This window comes from Trichomonas vaginalis, chromosome I (assembly GCF_026262505.1).
Source record: "Trichomonas vaginalis G3 chromosome I, whole genome shotgun sequence".
NCBI lineage: Eukaryota > Parabasalia > Trichomonadida > Trichomonadidae > Trichomonas > Trichomonas vaginalis.
The window spans coordinates 13,689,922-13,716,153 of record NC_067203.1 but is presented as its reverse complement, the minus strand read 5'-3'; the positions used below and the strand labels follow the sequence as shown (position 1 = coordinate 13,716,153).

The 26,232-nt window shown below is 32.1% G+C and overlaps 9 protein-coding genes, 1 non-coding gene and 1 pseudogene across 11 annotated transcripts, besides 6 other annotated features; 6 read left to right on the top strand and 5 right to left on the bottom strand.

Moving 5' to 3' along the window:
• Nucleotides 1–2,627: part of a mobile genetic element that runs on past the window's edge.
• On the bottom strand, nt 884–2,353 carry TVAGG3_0981770 (MULE transposase domain-containing protein; the record flags this gene model as incomplete). The annotated part of the gene is made up of 1 exon (XM_001321039.2): nt 884–2,353. One exon carries the CDS (start codon nt 2,351–2,353, stop codon nt 884–886), a length of 1,470 nt encoding a protein of 489 aa, XP_001321074.2.
• A 307-nt stretch (nt 2,628–2,934) lies between the features above and the next one.
• On the bottom strand, nt 2,935–5,038 carry TVAGG3_0981750 (uncharacterized protein; the record flags this gene model as incomplete). The annotated part of the gene is made up of 1 exon (XM_001321038.1): nt 2,963–5,038. The coding sequence occupies one exon, from the start codon at nt 5,036–5,038 to the stop codon at nt 2,963–2,965; it is 2,076 nt and encodes a 691-aa protein (XP_001321073.1).
• A 122-nt stretch (nt 5,039–5,160) lies between these two features.
• TVAGG3_0981740 (protein phosphatase regulator protein) lies at nt 5,161–6,814 on the top strand (the record flags this gene model as incomplete). Its single annotated transcript, XM_001321037.1, has 1 exon — nt 5,177–6,727. The coding sequence occupies one exon, from the start codon at nt 5,177–5,179 to the stop codon at nt 6,725–6,727; it is 1,551 nt and encodes a 516-aa protein (XP_001321072.1).
• A 663-nt stretch (nt 6,815–7,477) lies between these two features.
• Nucleotides 7,478–8,779: a mobile genetic element.
• TVAGG3_0981730 lies at nt 7,573–8,699 on the top strand (annotated as a pseudogene). The gene has a single exon. A coding segment is annotated over exon 1 (1,127 nt).
• Nucleotides 8,780–8,810: 31 nt separating the features above from the next.
• Nucleotides 8,811–11,876, bottom strand: TVAGG3_0981710 (phospholipid-translocating ATPase protein; the record flags this gene model as incomplete). Its single annotated transcript, XM_001321036.1, has 1 exon — nt 8,811–11,876. One exon carries the CDS (start codon nt 11,874–11,876, stop codon nt 8,811–8,813), a length of 3,066 nt encoding a protein of 1,021 aa, XP_001321071.1.
• Nucleotides 11,877–11,968: 92 nt separating this feature from the next.
• TVAGG3_0981700 (uncharacterized protein) lies at nt 11,969–14,443 on the top strand (the record flags this gene model as incomplete). The annotated part of the gene is made up of 1 exon (XM_001321035.1): nt 11,969–14,443. One exon carries the CDS (start codon nt 11,969–11,971, stop codon nt 14,441–14,443), a length of 2,475 nt encoding a protein of 824 aa, XP_001321070.1.
• A 182-nt stretch (nt 14,444–14,625) lies between these two features.
• Nucleotides 14,626–15,668: a mobile genetic element.
• Nucleotides 15,669–15,808: 140 nt separating this feature from the next.
• Nucleotides 15,809–15,880, top strand: TVAGG3_0981680. Its single transcript has one exon. It is a non-coding gene; the product is annotated as a tRNA-Ala (tRNA).
• Nucleotides 15,881–16,923: 1,043 nt separating this feature from the next.
• Nucleotides 16,924–17,768: a mobile genetic element.
• A 96-nt stretch (nt 17,769–17,864) lies between these two features.
• Nucleotides 17,865–17,909: a mobile genetic element.
• Nucleotides 17,910–18,155: 246 nt separating this feature from the next.
• Nucleotides 18,156–18,185: a mobile genetic element.
• A 454-nt stretch (nt 18,186–18,639) lies between these two features.
• TVAGG3_0981640 (uncharacterized protein) lies at nt 18,640–19,445 on the top strand (the record flags this gene model as incomplete). The annotated part of the gene is made up of 1 exon (XM_001321034.2): nt 18,718–19,185. The coding sequence occupies one exon, from the start codon at nt 18,718–18,720 to the stop codon at nt 19,183–19,185; it is 468 nt and encodes a 155-aa protein (XP_001321069.1).
• A 263-nt stretch (nt 19,446–19,708) lies between these two features.
• Nucleotides 19,709–23,529, bottom strand: TVAGG3_0981630 (armadillo (ARM) repeat-containing protein family; the record flags this gene model as incomplete). The annotated part of the gene is made up of 1 exon (XM_001321033.1): nt 19,740–23,492. The coding sequence occupies one exon, from the start codon at nt 23,490–23,492 to the stop codon at nt 19,740–19,742; it is 3,753 nt and encodes a 1,250-aa protein (XP_001321068.1).
• A 402-nt stretch (nt 23,530–23,931) lies between these two features.
• TVAGG3_0981620 (uncharacterized protein) lies at nt 23,932–24,534 on the top strand (the record flags this gene model as incomplete). Its single annotated transcript, XM_001321032.1, has 1 exon — nt 23,932–24,534. The coding sequence occupies one exon, from the start codon at nt 23,932–23,934 to the stop codon at nt 24,532–24,534; it is 603 nt and encodes a 200-aa protein (XP_001321067.1).
• Nucleotides 24,535–24,596: 62 nt separating this feature from the next.
• On the bottom strand, nt 24,597–26,210 carry TVAGG3_0981610 (SCF-dependent proteasomal ubiquitin-dependent protein catabolic process; the record flags this gene model as incomplete). Its single annotated transcript, XM_001321031.1, has 1 exon — nt 24,597–26,210. The coding sequence occupies one exon, from the start codon at nt 26,208–26,210 to the stop codon at nt 24,597–24,599; it is 1,614 nt and encodes a 537-aa protein (XP_001321066.1).
• Nucleotides 26,211–26,232: the final 22 nt, after the last annotated feature.

Sequence of the window (26,232 nt, the reverse complement as noted above, 5' to 3'; positions counted from 1 at the left end):
TTCTTACAATTTACAATACAATTTTCAAAAATGGATAAAGACTAATAGCCAAGTCTTGATATCATGCAGGGAGAATATACATTGATAAGCAATTATATTTTATAGTAGTAGTATTCAGAAATTCTTACAATTTACAATACAATTTTCAAAAATGGATAAAGACTTATAGCCAAGTCTTGATATCATGCAGGGAGAATATACATAGATAAGCAATTATATTTTATAGTAGTAGTATTCAGAAATTCTTACAATTTACAATACAATTTTCAAAAATGGATAAAGACTATAGCCAAGTCTTGATATCATGCAGGGAGAATATACATTGATAAGCAATTATATTTTATAGTAGTAGTATTCAGAAATTCTTACAATTTACAATACAATTTTCAAAAATGGATAAAGACTAATAGCCAAGTCTTGATATCATGCAGGGAGAATATACATTGATAAGCAATTATATTTTATAGTAGTAGTATTCAGAAATTCTTACAATTTACAATACAATTTTCAAAAATGGATAAAGACTTATAGCCAAGTCTTGATATCATGCAGGGAGAATATACATAGATAAGCAATTATATTTTATAGTAGTAGTATTCAGAAATTCTTACAATTTACAATACAATTTTCAAAAATGGATAAAGACTATAGCCAAGTCTTGATATCATGCAGGGAGACTCTCTACAAATACAAAAATTGATCATAAGGAAATACAAATTTATCAATTTTCATGTGAAAATTACATAAATTTGTTCTCCAATAAATAGCAATAATACTTTGAATGTTATATTAAGTAATATAGCTTCAGGTAAATAAGCTTACACTTCAAAAATATACTGTTTATTCATTAATTTTAAAAAAAGTCCAAATTATCTAATCTTGCTTACTCTTCCTTTAAACTTCTTTGTGCCAAATTTAATATTGCCTTCAAAGATGGAATAAGGACATTAGGTTCAATCCTTCGGCTTTCGACAATTTCCAAAATGTGTTGAATTAATTTCAAACATTCATCGTGTTTTGAAGCTCTTTGCTCAACAATCTGATTACCTGCCCTTGTAAGAATTCTTACTGCTCTTTCTTCATTCAAAACATTAGCGACTTGAACCTTAATAATCGCATTTGGAATCACAACAGTGATGAGAGTTATGACGATGTCATCAATGCGCTCATTTTTCTTACCCAAGAAAAATGTTTGCTTTAATTGATGAAAGTGTGATTCCGCAATGTTATTCGTGGAATCACCTTCTCCACGATATAACATCATCCAATGTTCTTTGGTTCTTCTCCATTGTTTATCGAAATACTTCAAAGCGCGCGGTTCTTCTTCTTCTAACATTGTTGTCAAGAACTCATATGTTTCATCAGACTCTTCAGCCAGCTTTTCTGCATTCGTTGCATCTGCACGTAATGTCAAAAAGTCCATTGCTAAATAGAAGTTCTCAAAATTCTGTGGATTGTCAAAATAGCTTCCAACTTTTGCACATGCGCGTAAAACATGCACAGCGCACCAACTGAGCTGCGCAAGAGGAAATCCGTCCTCAATTGCGCGAGCAATGTTTAGCGCACAGTCAGCGCTCCAATGCTGTGGATCCAGGTGCGCAAACTCACAGAATTTCACCAAACATTCTTGAATTTTTTCAGATGTCTGAGGGTTCACTAAAAAATAGCAAAAGGGGAAAATTGTGTTTTGACTTGTTTTCATTGTTACTGCAAACAATTGGATCTTTCCTTTAATTAAAGAATGAGTGGAATCGACGTGGAGAGGGTTATCAATGCTATGCACCAATTCTTTTGCAGCAAAAGGTGCATATATGATTGTAAACTCGGAAAAATCTCCATTGTAATCAAATTGAACGAGATCATCTGGGCACTCTTCCTGTAAATTATTCAAAAATGCTTCCAAAGAAGTGTAAGGATCGTTTGATAATCTTTGTGCAATAATCTCATCAAGGCGATAAAATTTGTGCTTTAAAGCATCAGTAGACTGCGCGAAAAGTTTCATCGTTTCTTTGTTATTCGTATCAATTCCGAACTTATCAAAAAATGCTTTTTGAGCAAGAAATTGCTTTCCACCGTTTTTAATATAAAGTTCGATCCATTTTTGATAAAATTTACTCGCGTAATGTGAACCCATTTCAACTCCTATATGATGGCAATGTTCTTCATTAACTTTGCTTATAGTAAACACTCCATTTTGTTCTTCAACCCTAAATTTTGCCTTGCATAGGGGATACGAACATGAATAAGTGACATATTGCTTTGGAGATCCCGTTCTTCTTCTGTATGGGACACCGCCCTTGACTTCCTGTTTAATACCAAAAGCAATAAGCTCCTCTAAGTCCACCGAAATCATAAAAATGAAGTGATTTTGAAAAGAGTTAACAAAATTCAAATCACATCAAAAACAAAAACACATAAAAAATATTTTATTATACTCATTCGAAATTAAAAATAATAAAATTTATATATATTAATTTCATTAAATCAAGGTTAAAAATCTCACCGGAAAAATAACCTCAGTGTGATAAATTTATCACCGGAAAAATTTACAATAAGGTTAATACCGAAAATATTGAAAAATCAACATTTAAGGTTAATTTAAGAGTATGCACTTTTGTCACCTACTCCTTCTGGCATCTTCATCTAATAATATAAAAAATTATGAACCATAGAAAGAATATAAATGAAACTACAACTACATTTCTTGAATAGAATTAAATAGAATACAATAATATTTGTTCATGTATTAACATATTTATTTGATCATTTTTATAGATGAACCAATTTCCTCAAAATGTAAGCGTATTAGCGTAAACATATTGAATATTTTCGAATATACGTCATATGGTGAAGTTTGTTTAATTACATTAGCAAATTATAAAAAAGTATTTTTGGATTTTGTTTCGAAAATAGATAAAAAAGTTCTTACATTTACTAAAATATACAAACAGGTTTTTATTCTTTACCAATAATCCATTAATTTATTACTAAGTGTTTCTAATTCGAAAGAAATTTCCATTTCCTTAGTAAATGACTGAATGTCGAAGTCTTTCATCTCTGGTAAGTTGAATTCCCATGAAATTACTTGTTTTTCTGAGTTCGAATATCTTTTCTGGAGTTGGTCGATTTTTAGAACATCCCAGTAGTCAGAACCTTGTAGATATGCTGCAGGGGCATTATTGTACTGAGAATCTTTCGGAATTTCTAGGTCAGAATCCGAAAAATAAAGTTGAATATCGAAATTACAGCCATCAATTGAGAATAGCTTAGTGGAAGTCCTCAAGAACGCATCAAAATCAATCTCTTTCAGATTTGATCGCTGTATTTTATTCTTATATTGCTTCATTAAATCTGATATGAAATTTTGATCGAAATTTGCAGCGTCAAATAGGAAGAACTTGATTGTATTAGATTCTAATAGCTTTGTTATCAATGGAATGAACCTAGAATCCAAATTATTATTTGAAAAATCAATATATTCTAATTTTGATTTCAAAATCCTCTGCAACAATGAAAATGCTTCATATCCTAACTTGTAGTTAGCAGATCCGTGTAGATCTAAGTATTTCAGGCTGTTGCAGGTTGAAATAAATTTTTGAATCGAGCCATCCGAAGGAATTTGGCATCCTGAGAAAGAAACATACTCTATATTCCTAGAATTACTTATAAACTTGAATAATTTGTAATGTAACGGGTTGTTTGCCCAGCATAACGAAGTAATTTTTGATTCTCCACAAAATTCAATGGAACTGAAGAATGAATTCCAATCGTCTTCCAACATTTGGCAATTAGCTACCGATAACGATAAATATTCATCACAATCCGTCGTTGCCAAGAAAATTGAAGTCAAACTCGAACTTGACCACATTATATCGTTAACACAGAGGTGTTTCAGTGATGCTGGGAATGAGACTGATGTGTTGATTGGTACAGTGCATCGATTTGATGAGAAATCAGCCATTATTAAATTTGAATTTTTGAAATTTTCAAAAAGTGAAGCCAATTCTAAGCAGCAACCTCGTAATGATACGTAGTTCAATCTGTGAACGGCAGTTTGGATGTCCGATTTACTTAAATTTATTGATGACATAAAAATCGAATTTAAGTTGACGGAATTCTCTGTATTGTTGATGATTAAATTCGATAACTTCCCAGCTGACTCCGAAAAGTTGCATTTGTCAAAAGAAAGGTAAATAAAGGGATGTTTTTGAATTGCTCGGTCTAGAGCCTCAATATGCTCTGTATTAAAAGTGACTTCTTTGAATTCAATCTTTTTAAGCTTCGAATTGGCGTTTTTTGCTAAAGATGAGCAAAAATCGATAAATCCTCGGTTAATTTCTTCTGAAATCACAATTTTCTGAATTGTAGTATTATTTCGAATAAATATAGATAAGTTATTCCAATGATTGAGTACTTGTTTCCCTGTAAAATTCAAAGTTTCGATTTTTGGTTCAATTTCGACAGCTTCGAGAATATTATCAATGTAATTATCAATGTCTTTGAAATTGTTGAACTCGAATTCGGACGGATCTGTTTTCAGATATGCTTGCATATCATCAATAAATTGTTGAGGCGGATAACGGTTGGCAAGCTTCAGTTTGCCTCTAAGTCTTATGAGTACAGATGACTTGCTAAGTGTGGTTCGTTTGCCTTGGCTTGTCATTGCTTTCTTTCCTTTAATAATTGGAATTTCTATTGGTAACAAAATCAGATGGATCTGTTTTGATATCAAATCTGGAATATATCCTATATCATCTCCAAAGAATTTGAAGTTCTTATCTGCAAAAGATAAAGTAAAACAGTTTGCATGAATAAATTCGAGACTTTTAATGTCGAAAAAGGAATAAATGCCGATTATATCTAACCCTTCTTTGCCTTCTTGTTTATTGAAAAGATATAAGTTGAATTCGGTGATGACTAAAAAAACTTTCGATTTCTGACCTGCATTGACTTCAACATCGATCCAAGTACTACCAATAAGCAGTTCTTGATCCATATTGATTTGTGATAAGGCTAAATAAAGAGTTTTCTCATCCATGAAATCAAAAAAATTTCAAAAAAATGAAATCTTGCTCTCAAAAAATTGATTTTTCGATATCATAATCAACCAGAAAACAATAAATAGCATTTTTGTAAAAATAAAATTATAAAAAAACGATTTTTAAAATTTAATTTCATGCAAAAGAAGTCAGTATTAACATTAGCAAAAGAGAAACCTAAGATTTTAAAGCCAAGTTTTTCACCACGTGCACCTTCTGCTACTTCAAAATCCGGAAGTTCGCTTTCTAGCCGATCAAAAGACCCTTTAAAGGAATTAAGCAATCTTAAACCACAAGAAAAGCCATCGAAACTATCATTTCCACCTGCAAAGTTAATTAGATCAGTTAAAGAGAATGAAGTTAAAGATTTAATTGTATCAAAATGTAAAATTGCAAAACAGAACGTAGATTTATCAAGACAAGACTTAGCAGTATATGCAACAGGCAAAGAAGGTTATTTATTTGATATTTTAGAAACTTTACAAGATAAAAATTTCAATTTACCACAGGATCCAGATGTTTACTCAGCAATTATATCATTGGTAGCATTTCATATTTTCAGAACAGTTACAATTCTTCCAGATTTATGGAATTCAGTTCATGATGATTATTATTTTGAAATGGATACATTTTCTGACCCACAATGGCCGCATAGAGTTATAATATACGATACAGCAATTGCTCTCTTTAAGAGAAGTGATTTTAATATAGAAAAATGCAAATTACTTGCTACAGACTTATTTAAACTAGTTGTTTACTTAATGCGCACTCCAAACAAAGAAGAACAGCGTAAACTTACAGAATTATATGTTTGTATGATACCAAAACTTGGAGAATTTCGAAGTTTTGCAATTAACGTTACAAACTCAGCTTTAGCACGTATAGCCTTTAGTGATGAAAATTTCATAGCTACTAAACCTCTTTTGCAAGTCATGCGTTCACATGCTGAAGGATTTCATACTCCTTTGAAAAAAGTTCACCAAATTTTTTATCTCGATGTTATTTTGCCACTCCATAAGCACAAACATTCTCACTACTTCTGGCAGGACTTAGTTTCAACAGTTACGGCCTTTCTTGATAAAGAACCAAATTTGGTATTTCCTACTTACGAATTTATCGTCAATGTGTGGCCAAGAATGTGCACAACAAAGCAATTAGACTTTATTGATGAGATTGGTATCCTCGCTTCTTTCGTTCCTGATGAAGAAACTTCAAAAGTAACAAAAATTTTACTTCCTCAATATTGTCGCACAATTGTTGGTGTAAATGCATGGTCATCTAAACGAGCATTAGCTTTATTTGATATTAATGACTTTGTATGGCTCATGACTGAAGTTCCTGGAGATGTTTACCCATCATTGATCCCTTCGCTCTACGAATGCGCGAAAATACATTGGGATGGCGATGCAAGGAACTTGGCATTGGCTTGTTTGAATGTTTTGAGAGATAATAATCGGAAGATATTTAATGTTGTTGGAAAAGCTATGAAAATGCTGGAAAATCAAAGAATAGTGACAGACATTAAGCGTGCAATGAAATGGAAAGAGTTAATTGACAATTTCGAAACATCAAAACGAAATAAGCTTCGAAAATATGAGATTTTATCATATATTTTCGATGGATGCGAAAGTTTAGCCCCAGAAGTTACAAAGAAGAAGAAAAATAAGAAAAAAGCTGACGAAAAATAAAAAACGACGAAAATCAAAGTCAACATATTTTAAATGTTATTATTTATTGTTCAAAAGTAAATTTTATTATGTATACTATGTTAAAAATCCATGTTTTGAAAAGTTTTAGCCTTACAGCCGTTTCTTAATTTTCATTGATATTGACCACATGTGAAAAAAAGAATTTCACCTATTTCTTTATTGTTATTAAATACCGCATCCTGAATAGGTGTTATATCAAATTTAGATCTTTCATAGATATTTGCACCATGCGAAATAAGGAGCTGAACTTTTTCCTTACCATTATTACGTGCTGCTTCATGAAGTGGTGTTTGTCCATCTTTATCTTTTTCACTGATGTTTGCTCCATGTGAAATAAGAAGTTCAGCTATTCCTTAATTATTATAAATTGCTGCTTCATGAAGTGGTGTTTGTCCATCTTTATCTTTTTCACTGATGTTTGCTCCATGTGAAATAAGAAGTTCAGCTATTCCTTAATTATTATAAATTGCTGCTTCATGAAGTGGTGTTTGTCCATCTTTATCTTTTTCACTGATGTTTGCTCCATGTGAAATAAGAAGTTCAGCTATTCCTTAATTATTATAAATTGCTGCTTCATGAAGTGGTGTTTGTCCATCTTTATCTTTTTCACTGATTTGCTCCTTGCGGGAGAAGAAGTTCAACTACACTAATTATATTGCTAAAAAATAGTAATTTGACTGAATAATATACATTTACATAAAAAACTGAACTAAAAAATAATCTATAATATAGGGTGTCCAAAGGTGTGTTTAGCACAGCGCTCTATATGAGACTATTAAAGGAGATATATGCTGATTATAAATATATAATAAAAATATGAATATATGTATATGATGAGTAAGTTGTATTTTGGCGCCATGCCGGGATATAAAATGAATTTTGAGACAAGAGGCGGTTTCGCGGGAAATTTTGGCGGGATTTTTTTCATTTTTTTAATGAATCATAAAGAAAACATCCTCGCTCTTGCAAAAAAATGCAAAGACTGTAAAAAATCTACGAGACATTGGTAAAATGCTTCGGTATGGATGCTCCTAGCTATTCCACTGTAACGTATCATGTTAGGATGTATCACTTCATGAACAAAAAGGCGCCCATCATAAAAATTGACAAAAAATCGCCGGATCAAAGAAAAATCAAAGCAATTTTTCGAGCGCTAGATGAAGACCCAAGAGCATCACTCAGAAGGATAGAGGAGATGACAAAGATACCACGTACAACAGTCAGTTATTATCTGTACAATTATTTGAACTACAAACTAGCGTATACACGTTGGGTTCCGCACAACCTTAATTCAGTTCAAAAAAAATCCAGAGTCCAATCTTCGAAAGAGCTCCTCTCTATATTGCGTGCGTATCAATCCAAGAAGTTTCGCTTTTTAGTAACAGGGGACGAGTCTTGGTTTCAATATGCAACAGAAGCCAAAATCATGTGGATCCCGAAGGATGAAAATCCGCAAACATTCCCGAAGAAAAAAATTGACACACCAATGATGATGTTGTCGGTTTTTTGGGGCGTGAATGGCATCATCGCAATTGATATTCTTCAAAAACCTAATACGATGAATGCTCAGTATCTAATTGACAATGTTCTTACTCAAATTATCAATTCTGATGAGTTTGAGAAATCCAAACAACAAAAACAAAAGTTTGCAATTCATTTTGATAATTCAAGAGTTCACAAAAGTCATAAGGTAATGAATTACTTGTTGGAAAACAATGTCAAAGTTGTTCCAAACCCAATTTATTCACCTGATATTGCACCCTCTGACTTTTATTTATTCGGCACGCTAAAAAAGAGAGCTGAAGGACGCGAATTCGCGAGTCCAGATGATCTTGAAAATTTTGTAAGAGAGCAATTTGAGCAATTTTCTCATGATGATTTAAAGCGTGTCTTTCAAGCCTGGATCGATCGCTGCGAACGCGTGATTGAATCCAATGGTGATTATATTTAAATAAACTTTATATATATGTAACTTGTTTATTTCTATTCGCAGTATTCAGGTTTGTGCTAAACACACCTTTGGACACCCTATATAATCAACAAAACAAAATAAAAAAATAAATTATTGAGATGCAATTTCTCTCTTCTTTTTCATGTATTTCTTGAACATCTGGAATGATGCCGAGAAGAACATTCCCAAAAACAGTGATAAAACCATCATCAAAATTGAATTTGGCTTAATAAAAACTTGATGAGTGACTCCGTATATTCTTTTGCTGATTTCCAGTTCAGTAGCAACTCTATAAGATGTGTAGTACAATATTTGCGAACCCCAAACAAGCAAATGATGAATTAAATTCCAAGTATCGAATGTAGGAAGGACAAATCCCAAAGATCCGTATACAATACATCCCATTATAGCATGCGAATAATGAGGAATCGAAATCGTGCTCATAAATGCACCAGAATCAGACAAAACAACTTTTGAAACGAAAATTAAGGCAAAACTCAACAGAAGAGATGCAGCAAACGACACCAATATTCTCTTTCTTGTCAGTATCGGCTCGTTTTCGTTCTTATATATGGAAGGATCACTCAATAAGTTGTACATATGCTCTTTGATGTTAAAAATCGAGCGGGAGATGACAGGAACTAATGTAAAGAAGTACATCATGCTGAAATAGTCAGCTTCTCTGAATAATGGTGTTCCTGAGAAACAATTAAAAATTCCATACCAAAAAACTGCGAAACAAGTGACCATATTGCGTGGAATTATGTAGTTTATGAATGTTCTCACTCTTTCCCTCAAGTAAACTCCATGAAGGAAGATAACATCGCATAAATTTTCAAAATTATTCACAACAATGTCACTTGTCACAGAACAAGGCTGTATTTCATTAGATCTAACAGCACATGAAACATTCGCCTGAGCCATATAAACAGAATCATATACAGAATGACCAACAGCCATAACTACTTGGTTTGTCACGTTTTGTAAATATTCAATGAACTGACTTGCCTGTAATTGGTCACTTCTCTGGAGAATGATCACCTTTGTGTTCAAGATCAGCTGGGCAACTTCATATGCGTACTCGCTTTGTAGCAAAAATTCAACAGATTGACCCGAAATAATCAAAACATCGTAATGACTCTGCTCAAGAACATAAGAAATCGAAATCTCGACATCTTCTATGATCGGTCCTTTAATCGTTCCGACTACTGGACCTAAATTAATGAGACCTAACGCAATTCCAGTGATAATCAAGGAAGTTCCTTTAGATTGGCTGGACAAAACTATTTGGTTACAGCCATTCTTCACTCTTGCAAGGAAAATCAGGGCGCCGTCTCTTGGCTGATCTTCAAATCCGAACATTGCAAGCAAAACTGAGTGTTTTTCTAAAGATTCGACCACAGAAAACTCGAAATCAACATTACCTTCGCCGAACTCAGCCATCTTCTGTTCGAATTGCTGATACTGTAAAGGAGTAATGTACTGATAACTCGCTGTCTCTACGTGCAAGCCTTCTTCGTGGTACGTATCGTAAATCGGAACGCATTTCTCATTGTCGTCTACTATGTTTATCATTGTCTTGTAAACGCCTCTTGTAAATAAGATAATTGTTCCTTCTTCATCTTCTACGATAATCGAGATTCTCGGGTGTCTGAGCGATGAGTGAATAATTCTCTTCGTCTTGTACCGCCTAGTTTTGCCGTTTATCCTTACAATTGACTCATTTTCGTTTCTTCCCATCAAAATGTAGCCGTTAAGGGCCGCCAGCCTCAGCAAATGCTCATCATCAGGGAATCTCGATATGTAATTGAACTTATCCGATGTTCCAACGATAGATGCTGAATGACATAAAGTTAATGAGACAAAAAACATATGGTTTGACTCATCAGCCTTCAGACTCGAATCGTAGAACTGGGACATCATAGTTCTGTTTTGCAAAAGGTCGTTTTCGATGTTCTGGGAAAGCTGTCGCGTTGTTACGTCCATTCCATATGATTTTCCATTCAAATAGATCCTCTTGAGTGTTGGCTTGTGCTCGAGAAGCATGGATTTGGAGGTTATAACGGTATCGACATGGGAAATTTCGTCAAGAACTCTGATGTTCGGAATTGTGGACTTTTTATGACTCATCATGATGAGGAATGAGTTAACAATAAATATAAAGTCTAATAGAGGATAGATTTCAAGAGGAGAAATCGGAATTAACAAAATTAAATAATTCCACAAGTTTTGGAGGAAGAAATCGGATGTTTTGAGGTCTAGTTCGAATGGCCACGACTTCACCTTCTTCGTGAATAAAAGAGAAAAGGAAGCCGCAATTATTGAAAATAAAATCGAAATTCCGATCAATAAAAGGCTAGAATCGTTCAGGATGTTCTCTAATAACGAGAATTTATGTATTATTGGTGTATTCTTTACTGTCCAGCAGTCTTCGCCTGTAAATACAACTCCGCACAAAATGTAACCGCTGTGATAGGTATAAGAGTATCTTTCAATGAAATTCTTGTTAGTTAAGTCGTATTGTTTTGATCCCAAATCGATTTTTGCGAAAAAATTGTACTTAGAAGTCAATTGTGACTTTGCAGTGTTTGGTTCTTCGTATTTCACTCTGTTTATGTCACGAACTGTAAATGTGGAGTTTAGTAATGAGTTTTCATGCAGTAATTCGGAGAGTTCAGGTCCATATCTCGGACTTAATTGAGTTGAACCGTCAATGATGTGAGTTTCAACGGAAATTGGCTGTCCATCGGATGTAAACAATAATATTAAGTCAGCAGGTGCTACATCGTTGTTTTGCATCTTAACTATTTCGCCTGTTTTCAATGTTCCCCATGTTGTTTCAATCCATTCATTGTTTCGGTATACTGTACAACTAAGATTATTGATACGCTTGATTGTTTTCTTTTTTCTTGCATTTTGAATCAAATCAATTGTAATTGTTGTCAAAATAGTAAGAATTAATGGAACTAACGTATAAGAAAAGTCTATGGATGTTTCAATGAAGCATTGCATGCAGAAAGCAATGACATAAAACCAAACAGAAAGCCTACGAAATATCAAAATCACGCCTGAAGGAATATAGTTATACCATTTACTTCCTCTTGTCACAGGATTGTTTGTTATCGCTTGTGATTCCTTTTGATTTTGCTCTCTTGGTGAAAAAATAATTGTATCCATTTAATTTTTTTTTGAAAATATGAAATCCCTTTTTAATTTATAAATTCTCCCTTTTTAAAGTTTTTTTTTTATTTTTTATTTTTTTTTTTATTATGACGGAAGAAATTACGCAAATAAGTCCTTCTCAAGAATATTACCTTGATATTAATAGCTTATCAGCTATGTTACAAGAACTTAAGAAGGGAGAAATGGACATAAATTCATCTTATTACTTAAAAATCGTTGAATATTGGTGTGATTATAAATGGAATTCTATCGTTGAAGCACAACTTGCAGATTTAATACATTCTGTTCTGTTTGGAACGTTAATTGAAAATTACACAAAGTTTGAAAAAATACATTATCAAATTGCTCGTACACAAGTTAGTTTCTACTTTAACGTATTTAGCACATGGGAAGGATTCACACAATGGATAAATGAAACATCAGAAAGCATCCAATTAATGTTTTATCTCGCATTATCAAGAAAATTCAATAATAGTTCACCATTATTTTCTCAAAATACGGCTTCAGTTAAAGAACACTTTATATCTTCAGGCTTAAAAGACCAATTCTTGAATAAAACGTTTTCACAAAATCAACAAAACTCTCCGATTAACTTCGCAATACTTGCAGCATTATCTAAATGGATTGATACATCATTTATCTTCGACGAAAACATCAAAACGGTCATTCTTTCTCAAATGCAAAACCCAGAAACGTTTCCTTACATATTAAAGCTGTATTCTCATGCAATTATGAGAATTCCACAGGAAAACATTCTCGATTTTGTAAATATTTACTCAAATTTTGAAGAAATTCCAAATTTATTACAAAAATTCAATACTGCAGCGACTCAAGTAGCATTTGCAGAATATATTTGTTATCTATTTGCAATTTGTGATAATGTTGAAACAAAAAATTTATTTGCTGATTATGCAAAACAAATTTCTCCAAATTTCCCAGCTGCTGCACCAGTTTTGCTACAAATATTTATTTCTTTAGCTAAAAATCCAGAAAACGCTCTAGAAATGTTCTCAATTGGTTGGACATCGCTTTTTAATTTAGCATCAGCTTCTGACTTGAATTTATCAAACATAATGAATTACCAGAAGTCTATATGTGATCCAGAAAACATTGCATACACTGCTTATACCGTAAACAACGAAGAAATTTTCAAAGTACTATCAGAAGAAATTTATGCAGAGATTGACCCAGTTAACCAACCACAACTGGCTTTGGCACAAATGAACCTTATTGTCCGATTTGTTTTTAATGGAAAATGCACATTTAAAGAAATGGATGATTATCTTGACAAAATTTTCACACTTTTTGCTATTGAAGCCGCCGAACTTGTTACAAGTATGCCACATTTAGTCCTTTTATGGACGATTTATGAATTAGGAGGCATTTATCCATTGCATTTTGGAAAATATCGAAATCAATTTGTTGAAAAGTACTTGGAGTTGATTTCTTTGGAAGATTTAGACCAGGAGATCCTTGATAAGTTCGAAGATGTCTTTTTAGAATACGTAAAAGCAAATAATCTAAATCAAATCACATTTAACGAAGAAATCCTAGGAACAGTACTCTCCAAGATGTCAATAACAAGAATATGCATTGCAGCACTGTTTGCAATGAATATGATTGATAATGAGCTTCAAATAAAAATTATTGAAATCATTTTACAAGCTATCAATGATTGTGATGACCAACCACATGAGATAGCCAAATTGCTTCTTAAATTCATCTCTTCTTTCTGCGATAAAATTTCTTCCGAAATTCAACCAAAAATCAAAGAAATTGTTGCTGAAACAGAACAATTCTGCGAAGATGATGAAATTAATTCTTTATCGATGTACGTTTCCTACAATCTTGATGCAAATTCCTATTTTGAAACTCTTCCTGAAAGATTTAGATTAATTCAATGGATTAAATCAGTAGATGCGATGCAATCAACACTAACCGGATATATACCACCCGAAGATCACAGAGAGATGTTCGCTTCTTTACTTCTTCAGTCATTAGAAATATTAATTCAGATTATCCAAAGAATTTTCGAATGTTTTATTGGAGGAATGGTTCCAGAAGAGGAAATGGTTAAAGTTCTTCGAAAATTCATTCCTCTTCTTCAAAGAATTAAGAAAACTAAAAATTTACACATAGAAATTCCTCAAGAGATAGCTATAGAACTAAATAACTGGGTAGCTAAGGCATTACAGTTAGCTTTCAACTCATTCCAAGTCACAAGATTCCTTATTTTATTGTTAAAAGAAATTTTCATTTTTGATGAAAATTTAACTAATGAATATGGCAAAATAATATTTTCTTTTGTCCTTTCAGAAGAATACAGCCCACTTCTAAACGGAATTATGGTTACTCAGGAAGCTTCTATTGAAATGATTTTGAAGATGCCAATTGAATTGATTCCAACAATCCTCTCTCCTTTCTTGGCAATGATTGGATGTCCGGATATTAGTGAACAAGTAATAGGTGCCAAAAAACTCAAAAATGAAAAAAGATTTGCTGCAGTTCACAAAATTTTCCAAGTTCTATGGAAATACGCACAGGTTGTTCCTCTAAATTAACTTATAGATATTATTGTTAGGTATTAAATGTTATATTTTTCTTAATTTAGAATGAGCAACAATTTTTGGGGAATGAACTTCCAATGTTTATTGGATAGAAATATAGAGCTAGAATTTGAATGTTTATACTGTCTAATTGATAATTAATTTATTCAATATATGTCAAATTATATTGTTTTTAAGGGTGCACCCGCATGTACGTTTATTTGAGAGGAGGAGGATTACCCTCTCAATTTTGAAAGCTTCGTTAACTTAATATCTCGATGAATATTGGATTAAAATTGAATTTGCCCATACCAATATATCTGATACAATATCCTTAAGTTTTACTAAAAAGAATTTTTTAAAATCCCTGCAGATTCGGGGATTTTTAAATTTTTTGATTTTTTTCGAAAATTTTTCGGAAAAAAAATATTTTCAGAAGAGCCTTAACGGCTAAGTTTTATGTTTAATGTTGAGTATCAAAAAGAATGGGCATCTGATATAGCCATCATATATCCCAGAAGCAAATAAAAATTCTGACTTTTTAAGCATAAAAAATGAAATTTTATTTTTTTGCAAAAAACAGGCCACCCGGATGTACGTTTATTTGAGAGGAGGAGGATTAAATTTTTGAAAGCACTAAAATTTGGAAATATGCTAGTTATATAATAATATGCATTATTTTAAAAAAATAAAAATTAAAGCACGTTAAAATCTTTTTTGATGAATTTTTACAAAAGCTACTCAGGATAATGCAAGATATGAGTAGTTAAACATAAATTTCAAATCAGATTTTACTTATAATAAATATTTTAAATTTCCGAAAATTAAGTTCAGATCGACTCTATACGTAGTAAATACTAAATAAGGTGCCAAAAACCTATTAAACAGTATCAAAACTATCAAGATTGTAATGTTTTTGAAGAAAAATTTATAGAATTATGAACTTCAAACAGATATTATGTAAATAAAAATAATATAATGAATTTATTTATTCGTATAATAGCAGTAATAAGTCGATTATTCACTTCTACTTCTGAGATTTGAATTTAATTTCGACAGAAAAAGAGATTCAAGAGGAAAATACTAGGGGATACAAACAGCCACCATGACAGGATTATTATGGAGCCAAGTTGTATTTTTTGATATTTTTAGAGTTTTCCTACCTATTTAGGTACCAAGTTATTGCTTAAAAATTAAGGTTCTAAATTCTGAAGTTTACATGATCCTCCCGGGCGCACCCTTAAGAAATCATTGAAATATTTTATCATTTGAAATTCAAATCATATGAAATTATGAAGTACTGATAATAACCGTTTAAGACATTGTTATCAAGAACTAAAATAACACTATAGTTTAGTATGTTTGAAGGATTTATGTGAAGGGGGTGTGGCTCAGTGGTAGAGTGCGACTTTAGCATAGTTGAGGCCGGGGGTTCGATTCTCCCCATCTCCATTTTTGGTTTTATTTTTATTTCGCTAACATGACTTAGGAGTATTCATGTGTTTTTCTATGATGGTATATTTATATGCATTGTTTATTATATGTATATGAGTATTGAGAGCCGAAAATTTTGAATTTCAAAAGATAATAATCAAATTTAAATTTTTGCAACGTTTTTTATTGGCGCATACTTGTCCAATAATAATAGTCTGTTATAATTCTACTATTACAAATAATATCATAAACAATAACTAAATTAATCCACTTTTATCGCATGCAATCAAAAATAATTAAATGCCCACTGAAAGAATTGACAGAATCAGAAAAATTGAATGGCAAAATGTGAATTGTCTTTTCCTGCTCAATCAGATCCAAAGCTCCTATTTTATAGACATCCATTTGGGATTTTCCTAATCGAGCCTTAGAAAATGAAAACTTAAAATCATATACTTTACATCTGACACTGGGATTGAAAGATTTTCACGCTAAGAATATTATTTCAAGTTTATATGGTTAAATTATTATAACATTTTGTTATAACAAATCTTGATTTTATTGAAACTCCTTCTCCATGGACTAATTTGGCCTTGTAATTTATATTAAGGGAGCATTTAGTTTACAACTATTCAATTTTAAAACTTAAAGACACTTTTCCCCTATGATTGAATTGAAATGCTTATGAATAAACATAAATATAGCATACATTGATCACATCCATTCTTTTCACCATTTCAATATCTAAAAAATATCTCTGGAAGAAGATTCTGTTGTGCATGAAAATTCGGTTCACTTCACTTCTGACAAAAGTGACAAGTTTACATGGCAAAAATATATAGGGTATTTTTTTTTAAAAGTAGTTATCTTTATATATAAAAATAAAACTTTTGATATATTTGAGTAAATGATTTATTAATTTATTTATTTATTTTTTTTAAATCAAATCATATAAATATATATATATATAATAGTGAAATAGAACAAGAGATTATTATTGATGATAATTTATCTAGAACAAGAGATAAAAGTTTAGATAAATTAATAAAATTAGTGTGGAATCAGACAAATTTCGGGTTGTTTGGGAAGGAATTGTTGGCTATGATGTACTGATTCATGATCAGTACATCATAGCCAACAATTCCGTATACAAAGTTCAAAAACTTGGGTGCAATCAGAACTGATTGCACCCAAGTTTTTGAACTTTCTCGAGGAATGAAAGGGTAAGAGGTATACATTATGAATATATACCTCTTACCCTCTAATTCCCTCCCTGACAGCGGGAAACTTTGTCTGAATGTTAAACTATTCAGACAAAGTTTCCCGCTGTTTGCGAAGGAATTGTTGGCTATGATGTACTGATTCATGATCAGTACATCATAGCCAACAATTCCGTATACAAAGTTCAAAAACTTGGGTGCAATCAGAACTGATTGCACCCAAGTTTTTGAACTTTCTCGAGGGAATGAAAGGGTAAGAGTATACATTATGAATATATACCTCTTACCCTCTAATTCCCTCCCTGACAGCGGGAAACTTTGTCTGAATGTTAAACTATTCAGACAAAGTTTCCCGCTGTTTGCGAAGGAATTGTTGGCTATGATGTACTGATTCATGATCAGTACATCATAGCCAACAATTCCGTATACAAAGTTCAAAAACTTGGGTGCAATCAGAACTGATTGCACCCAAGTTTTTGAACTTTCTCGAGGGAATGAAAGGGTAAGAGGTATACATTATGAATATATACCTCTTACCCTCTAATTCCCTCCCTGACAGGGAAACTTTGTCTGAATGTTAAACTATTCAGACAAAGTTTCCCGCTGTTTGCGAAGGAATTGTTGGCTATGATGTACTGATTCATGATCAGTACATCATAGCCAACAATTCCTTATACAAAGTTCAATTTTCATATTTCATGTATGTAACTCTCTAAAACTATAAATCTGATTTTCATTTGGCAGATCCACTTCTTGTCTTTCCATTTTTTTGAATCAATTTATACAAATAAACTTATAAAACACAAAATTATTATTTTATAATATAATTCTTAGATAATACATCCGATATGTAAAGTGTCAAAAATGAAGTGAACCGAATTTTCATGCATTACATCTGGAAGAAGATTCAAAAAAGTAAATAACGTACATTTTGGTAAACTTACCCAGTGATCCATTAAAAGAAGCTAAATTCACATTTTTTCATCTCTCTTTATTCCACAGTAAGCTTCATATAAGTATCCTGCAGCACATATTAATATTGAGTAAATTGTTTTACCAACCACTTTTTTTGTGAGTAGGTGACAAAAGTGCATACTCTTAAACAACCGTCGGATTTCCGGGTGAAATCGTGACACACTTTCGTCTTTCGTAGGCGGTGGTGGTTGTTACAAAAGGTAACTTCGAATGTAGCGTGAAATCTGCAAAAAAAATTCTGAAATTTGAATGGAGAACACAAAAATTGAATAGTTTACGTCAATAAAAAAGAGAAAAATGAAGCCAATGTGTCTCGAACCTAGGACTTAGAGCAGCAATACCACTGTTTATCACATTACACTACATGCATCTCTCACCTCAGTGAATGAGATCAACTATATGATAACTTTTTCCCCATTATATTCTTGTGGAAAAGTGACAAATAGCAACTTTGACCCTCTCTCCTTTTTTTGTTTGGAAAATTAAAATATCTCAAATTTCACAAATGATATTCCAACATCATAACATATAAAATACACACTTATAAATACATTTTTAAACCTAAAAATTATGGAGAAATGTATTTATTGAATTTTTTTCTGAAAGGAAAATTTGCCTAAAAAATTAAACAATTATGGAAATTTTACAACATTTTTCGTTATGTCTGTTTGTCATGAAGTCGAATCATTACATCAACTTCTTAATGTTGTATCAGCATTCATCCAAAGCGGTGCCGATCTTCAAGAACCAGTTATGGTCAGAAATTTTGTAGAGTCAAAAATGAAGGATAAAACAGTTACAGTATTAGATATATTAGATTTCTTAGAATCCATCAAATTCAGGGTACAATGTGTTGAAGAACTCAATGTTAAGGCATTATATTCAATGAGATGGAACTATTTTCTTGATCTATTCATTGAAATATTTAGTGAAAAAGAGATCGCAAATAACTTTGGCAAGATCAAAAATCTTTATTTGTTAAATAAACCAAAAGATTATTATGATCCAATAGAGCATTGCCCAGTTCTTACTACGGATGATTATGAAGAGGCTGTATTAATGCCAGATGGAACTTATTTAATGGAAGAAAATGAATGTGCTCCAGTATTTGATTCATTTGATCTCTAAATTATAACAAAACAAATAGAAATAAATTTGTTTGTAATAATAGAATAAACAAATTCTAATTTTAATTGTAATTACTTTTTTAATTTTAATTATTTTTTACAATCAATGTAAAAATTATGTCATAAATTAAAGAACAATTTACTGATGACTTGTTGGTAAAGTCGAAACTATGGTAAATGCAATTTTCTATCAAAATTCTATATGTCCTTTCAAAAAATTGAAATTAAAAATTTGTGGAAAAAAATCCAACAATTTTGAAAAATTATTTCCATGCAGGAAAAAATAACATCATACTTGGTACAAGGTCATCACCAAACTGATATTTCTATATATTTATATATGTTTTTATACGAAAATTGATTTAATTCATTTATTCAATTTGAATCAAATCTTGAATAAAATTTATAAGAGTGATTTGATGTCTCATACGTATATTCTTTATCTATAAACTTCCTTGTATTACATTCTCCAAAGTATAGAGTTGTTTTCTAAAAAATTAAATATATGTTATTAAAAATAAATAGTTTTTTAAAAAATAAATAAATATATATAAGCTAATTGGCAGCATCTAATATAGGGACGACAATCTTATCTGTTTCTTCTGTGTCCCTATCTGCTGATGCCAATTTAATAGCTAATTTCATATTTTCTCTTTTTCCTAACAAAACAAAAGCAGCCGCATGACATTTGCATGGAATTGCCACTCTTGCTGAATTGAGCATTGCTGTGGCCTGTTCAATCTCTTCATCAGTCATAATTGGCCATTTTTCATTCAGCAGCATCACTCCAGCGACAAAAACATTTGCAAATCTTGGAACGTATTTGACAAACTGAATTGTCAACATTGACATTGTTTGAACAATTCCTGATGTCCTTACAATCATTCTTAACCATTCGAACAAGAACTCTGAGCACCAGTAACAATCGTACAACTCGAAATTCCTCAATGTCGTCAACAAAGGATCAGAAACAATTGTATCTCTCACACTCGGATTACTTGTTATGTCAACTCTCGCGTTTATTGATGAAATATACGCGTCAAACAATGTCTTGCAAGGCGGACTGAAGAGCATTTTGTTGCACAATCCGGAGATGATCTCGTAATCTTTCGCTCCTGGTAATCGACTTGCGAATAACAATGGAAAACATTCGCATAAATCACTAAATATTGCTTCATTTGTTGATATCTCGAGTTTAGGAATTTTCCAAACGAATGCGTCACTTAATTCCGTGTAATTAAACATAGAACTCAATGCAGAACACAACAAATCTCCACCGCAATACACTTTTTTATGTCTTTGCAGTGTTTTCAGACAAGAATTGAATCCGTCTTTTAGACAACCGAAAGCAGTTGATCTACTCAAGTAACTCGATGCGTAAATAACAACTCTCAACGCGCACATGTAGTTACTTGGCAATTGTTCATTGAAACAACGCGCAGGGAAAACTCCTGTGTAAGGAATTCCTCTTTGCAACTGGAATATTTTGATTTTCTCTTCAAAAACTAATACTCCTGGAAATGGAGTGTAACTCAAAGGAGTTTCTCCGGTAACTCCTCTTGAAACTAATGCGGAAAACAGTCTGTTATAGTAATAAACTTCGTCAGGTAAATAATTCTGACGTGCAGTGTCAAAAATTAATTGTAAAGTGTCAACACCTGCTTTTGTAGAAATAATTGCGAATTTGTAAGCGAATAAAAGACCAACTCTTATTCTATTGACTTCTTCTTTGTCTGATAACATCTTGTCGAAGATTTTTAGGCCTGTTTCAGCTTCAGTTTCTTCTTTTTCTGACAAAATTTTTGTCAAAGCCAAAACATCTTTTTTCTTCGGTCTTTCAGCCTTTAATATCTTATCAACAATCTCTTCTATACTTGCTTTGCGTTCATAAATGTCTTTCGCACCATCAAATATATAAAACGGTTTTTGTAAATCATGATCAGAATATTTTGACAATAACCTTAAATTAAACAAATCATTTTGAATGAAAGATTTTGTTGTTTCACTGTCAATTAATTTCTTATCACCCTTTATGATTTTTGACATATTATTTTCAACAGGACTGAAAATTTTTATGTCACTTTTTGGTATTTTTTGTTTTCTTTTATTATAATTTTGTTCCAAATTTGCAGCGATTTCTCTGACTTCATCTTGAGCCTTTTCAGAGAGAACTGATATATCTCTGTTCTTAAACAAGAATATTGCGGCAAGGTATTTGGTTTTCAGTTTATATGGCAAATGGGCGTCAATTACTGGCAAAACGGTTTGTCTCAAATTTACAAAATTTTCTGAAAATTTAGATGAATTTGCCTCGTTAAACATCAGTGTCATTTTGAAGACTTCCTTTTCTTTTATTGACCAGCTGATGTAGGAGATGTCCTGCAACATGTGGACTTGTGAATAAACATCTAAATTCGGAAAATTTTGGTAAATAAAATTGATCACTTCACTTGGAAAAATTGGATACAATCTGTCGATCAAATCAAACAAAAAACTCGTTCCAAAGTCAGTAACATTAAATGCCAATACTAAACTAACTGCACTCTCAAACGGTTTGAAAATATCGTTAACGGTTGGAATAAAAGTGACATCAACATTTTGAGAGTTGATAAATTGAGAAAAAAGGTCATATTTATGGGCAACTCTGTCGGAAGGGACTTGTGGTTGCCACATATTGCCTGAGAAATGTCTGTAACATGATACAACAACAACTACGGCGTCGAGAAACAGTTGTTTGAGAAATGCGCGTTTTAAGTTCGAAACAGGGAACTTTGAGATGAATCTGAAGATAGAACTAACCAATACAAGGTTGTCTGTGAACATTTCGTAGTTTTCCAATAGAATTTCAACAACAAATAATAAATTTTCTCTATCTCCTTGTTTATTTGAGTTTATAATGGCTGTGAGTAAGTCTAGTTGGGATCCCAAGTTCGAATCATCTGTGTAATCAAGGACTTTGGCAACTAAACTTGTAAATTGTTGAAAATATTCTTTATAATACGAAGAAATCTTCGTAGCAACTGTTGTAGCTATATTTACTAAACTATCTGCTCTACTACAAACACATCCGACACATTTTTCCATAATAGAAAGCAATCCTTTGTATCCAAAATATTTTATTAGTAATTCGTCTTTAATTGATGCAATTACTGATAGAATATCAACTGTATTATACCAATTGGCATGTTTGGAATATAGTAATTGCTGTAATAACAATGCTAATTGATCAGAATATGGAATATCTTTAATTGTTTGAGAAAGAGCTTGCAAAATGAAGGTAGTATCGTTATTATATGGTTTAGATAATGAATCAATGAATATTTGTACGTGTTTCACGTCATTTTTCGCTAATTTTCCGATTGAATTGAATTTCGACTCAAAAATTTTGCCTGAATCGTTTTCGGTTTGTTTTAGTTGGTCAATAGGAAGCGGTAATCTGTATAATGAAGGGCATTTTGTAATTTTATCCAAAGGAAATTCGTAATTTTTTTCTGAAATCGAAAAAAGAAGTTTTTGATTTTGAATATTAGCACTAGTTAAGTGCGATGACAGTAGTTGTAGAGCGCAATCCAAATCTCCGATCGATGATTTTTCATTTTGTAAAATATTAATGGATAATTCTATGATTTTAGCGGTTTGTAGGTATTTTCCAGCGATAGGGTACACAAAATTGATCAATCCGATGTTTTTTGTTTTTTCAAGGATTATTTTCGCGATTTCTTCTCCTGAAAACGTCAGTAACCAGTGGACACACTGGAAGTAATACATATTCTCTGCATCTCCCCATTTTTCTATGAGTTTCAACAGCAAATTTTTGTGAAATTGAGTTCCAAGATAACGAAAATGCTTAACTATGTTAGGTATATAGCTTAGTATGACTGGATCCGATGTATTAAACAAGTCTATTATGTTTACTTTCGAAATTAATTCCAGAATTTGATGACAAGGAAGATATTCAGAAAAGAATGCAAATACAGATATATTTATAATCGACGACTTTTCGTTTTTGATTGGCTTTTCAGAAAATTTATAAAACATTTCTAGGAGATATGGTAAAAAATATGTTCCGCATTTAACCAGAAAGAATGCGCACGCTCGATATGCCATTAATCTGATGTTTTCGTTTTCATTTCCGCCGCAATATGAAAATAAATCGAATAATTGTTCGAATTTTGCTTTACAATCTTCTGCTTCGAGTTTTGCGAACGTCTCATAGTTTACTTTGGTGTAGCAGGAAATGAGAGTTTTCGTCAGAATATCGTTCTGATCAGAGTTGATCGCTGTTTTGACTTCTTCAAAAAACTCCATTTTTTACCTGTGTCAAATTTTGAATTGAGCAGAAAAATGTGTCAACGGCAAAATGAAGCGAAAATCTTCCACCTGAAAAGCGATTAACAAACAACATATTCTAGAATAACTCATTAATTATAACACATTCCTTATAAAGCGATTTCATAATACTTTATTTTGGCAAATTTTCACAATGAAATTATTGTGAAACAAGTGTAAGAGCTTGTAATCTCCGATCAAACACAACATAAATGTAGCATACTAAGCATTAATGATATTATTTTCCTTTGGTTCCATGCTACTGATGAAAATCATTCCGTTAGATTTGCTTTAAGTAATAACATAGATTCCCCTGTTCCAAAAGCTTTAGAATGAACTATAATTTTTTCAAAGAATCAACGTTTGAAATTTACGATAAAAAAGAATTCAATTATATCAAACATAGAAAATTTACAATATGACTGAAAATGAAAAGCTTTCGAAGTCTAATGAACTAACTCTTAATTCAACGACGGCAAAACAGTATTTAGAAGAAATATATGAGCATAAGAACACTTTTGGAATGAATCAAACAATGAAAACACGAAAATTTGCATTAAAAAAGAATCAACTCAAAGATTTCATTACTTCATCGCAAAAATTTGATTTAGGACAAATAAATGACACAGATACTAACCAAGATTCTGCTCTCAAAGAAGATGAAGAAAAAACAAAACAAGAATTTGTACCAAATATACTTTTAGATAAGATACCATCATTTGAATTAGAGCCCATTTCAGTTGTAAAGCTAAAATATCCTAGATCTGATGGAATAAATCGTTTAGATCGAGCAACTCAACATTTAATGAATGATATGGATGAATTAGACTCATCACTATCATCACTACAGATGACATTACAATCAATAGAAACAGCCTGTACCAATTGCGAACATTCCGCAAGGCTTAATAGCGTTATGAGTTCTTCAGGTCTTAGACAACTTACACAGATTCATGACAATCATTCTAATTCGAATTTCTTTACGTTTATTTGGAATAAGATCCTTGATTGGGTTTTATAAATTATTATTGTTTTTTTTTGTTGTTTATAAAAATAAATTTGTTATATAATATATATATTTATTTACAAGACACTATTTTCATTATCATATATCGAATAGAAAAGACATTGATTTGGAGATACAAGGCCAAGACGATGGGAACCGCCAATCAGTCTATTAGAGCCAAGTCCATCAGCATTTGATGCATATTGCTCCTTTGTAATAACTGTAATGTTGCCAGATTGAACAGAAAATGAGATATCAATTGGAACTCCCATTCCTGTGTCTGATTCGAAGATAGAAAGGCTATTTCGGATATCCCATGTCCGTAACCTTCTGTCTTCGCCCGCAGAAGCTATTATACTTCCATCATTTGAAATAGCAGTGACACTTCCAAGATGTCTGTCGAGTTCTATGGATGGAAAACTAGTTCTTACATCCCAGAGTCTAATGACATAATCAGCGGAACCACTTAAGAAGCAATTATCGTCAAATCTTGCTAATGAAGTAATTCCTCCTTGGCAACCAAGGAATCTATGGCTGATTTTGCCTGTTTCATCAATAGAAACAATACTAGGTGATAACCTGGAGGAAACAATTAATGAGTTTCCAACAGATTGAATGTTATTTGTGCTTTTATAAGGGGAATCAAGGGCTTTTGCATTGTCATTCTCATAGTTGAATACGTAAATATTATTTCTACTACCTAAAAATAGACAATTCATGTGCATAATCAAACATGAATTTCTCATTTGGCGTCCGCCTGTATCTAGAGTCCTTAAAATCGATCCATCTGCAATAGAGAGCTGAGAAACGAACTTGTCGTATGCAACAAATAAAGATTTGGAGTCTCTATTGTATAAAATCGAAGTAATAGGGTAATTTGTAGGAATTTCGAGGGTTTTCTTTTCATAATGAAGGATATGCTTATCTTTGGTATACTCAACGATCGCTGGAGATAAATCTGCTTTTGCAATTCCGGCTTCAATTAGTCCGTATTCAATGTTTTCGAAATATGACGGTCCTTTGTAGAATTCTTGAAGTTCTTGCGATACGTTTGGTGGCATTTTGAAAGATGGATGAACTAGGCCAAATTCTGAAGTTTGAAGTAATTCGACGTTTGAATAAGGAGAGAGCTGTTGTGGTAATGTTTGTAGTGCATATATCTTTGGTATCGATGTTTGCGGAGCAATATCTTCGATCCATTTCCGATCTTTGAACGATTGTATTAATTGTGTTTGATTTATTTCTTTTAGCTTTTGCTCGTCTTCTGTCAGCATCTCACCAGTATCGGTATGCATAATTGCGAGGTGGTCAGGATGTGCAGTAGGAGAATTCGGAGAATTGCATCTTGAAACAGGTGATGATAAAAATTTCGAAGACATTTTGTTTGCAATACGCTTTTTCGGAGGTACAGATTGTGGAGTGATTGATAAATTTGGTGTTGCGGACATATTGAGATTATCGACTGATGCTGCTTTAATTGGACCTTTTCGATTATTGTTAAACCATAATCTGACCTTTCTGTTGTCCCAACGCCTGTTATATTTAACTAATTCAACAACACAAGCTTGAACAATTTGTTGACGTTCTTCAGAACGTTCTGGACTATTAAAATATGCTGTCACTGTGTTTGCCAATATCGACATTTCTGTGTCTCCAGGGAAATACCTGGATTCGGCCGAATCATCATTCATGATTTTATAAAAATCTTTTGTC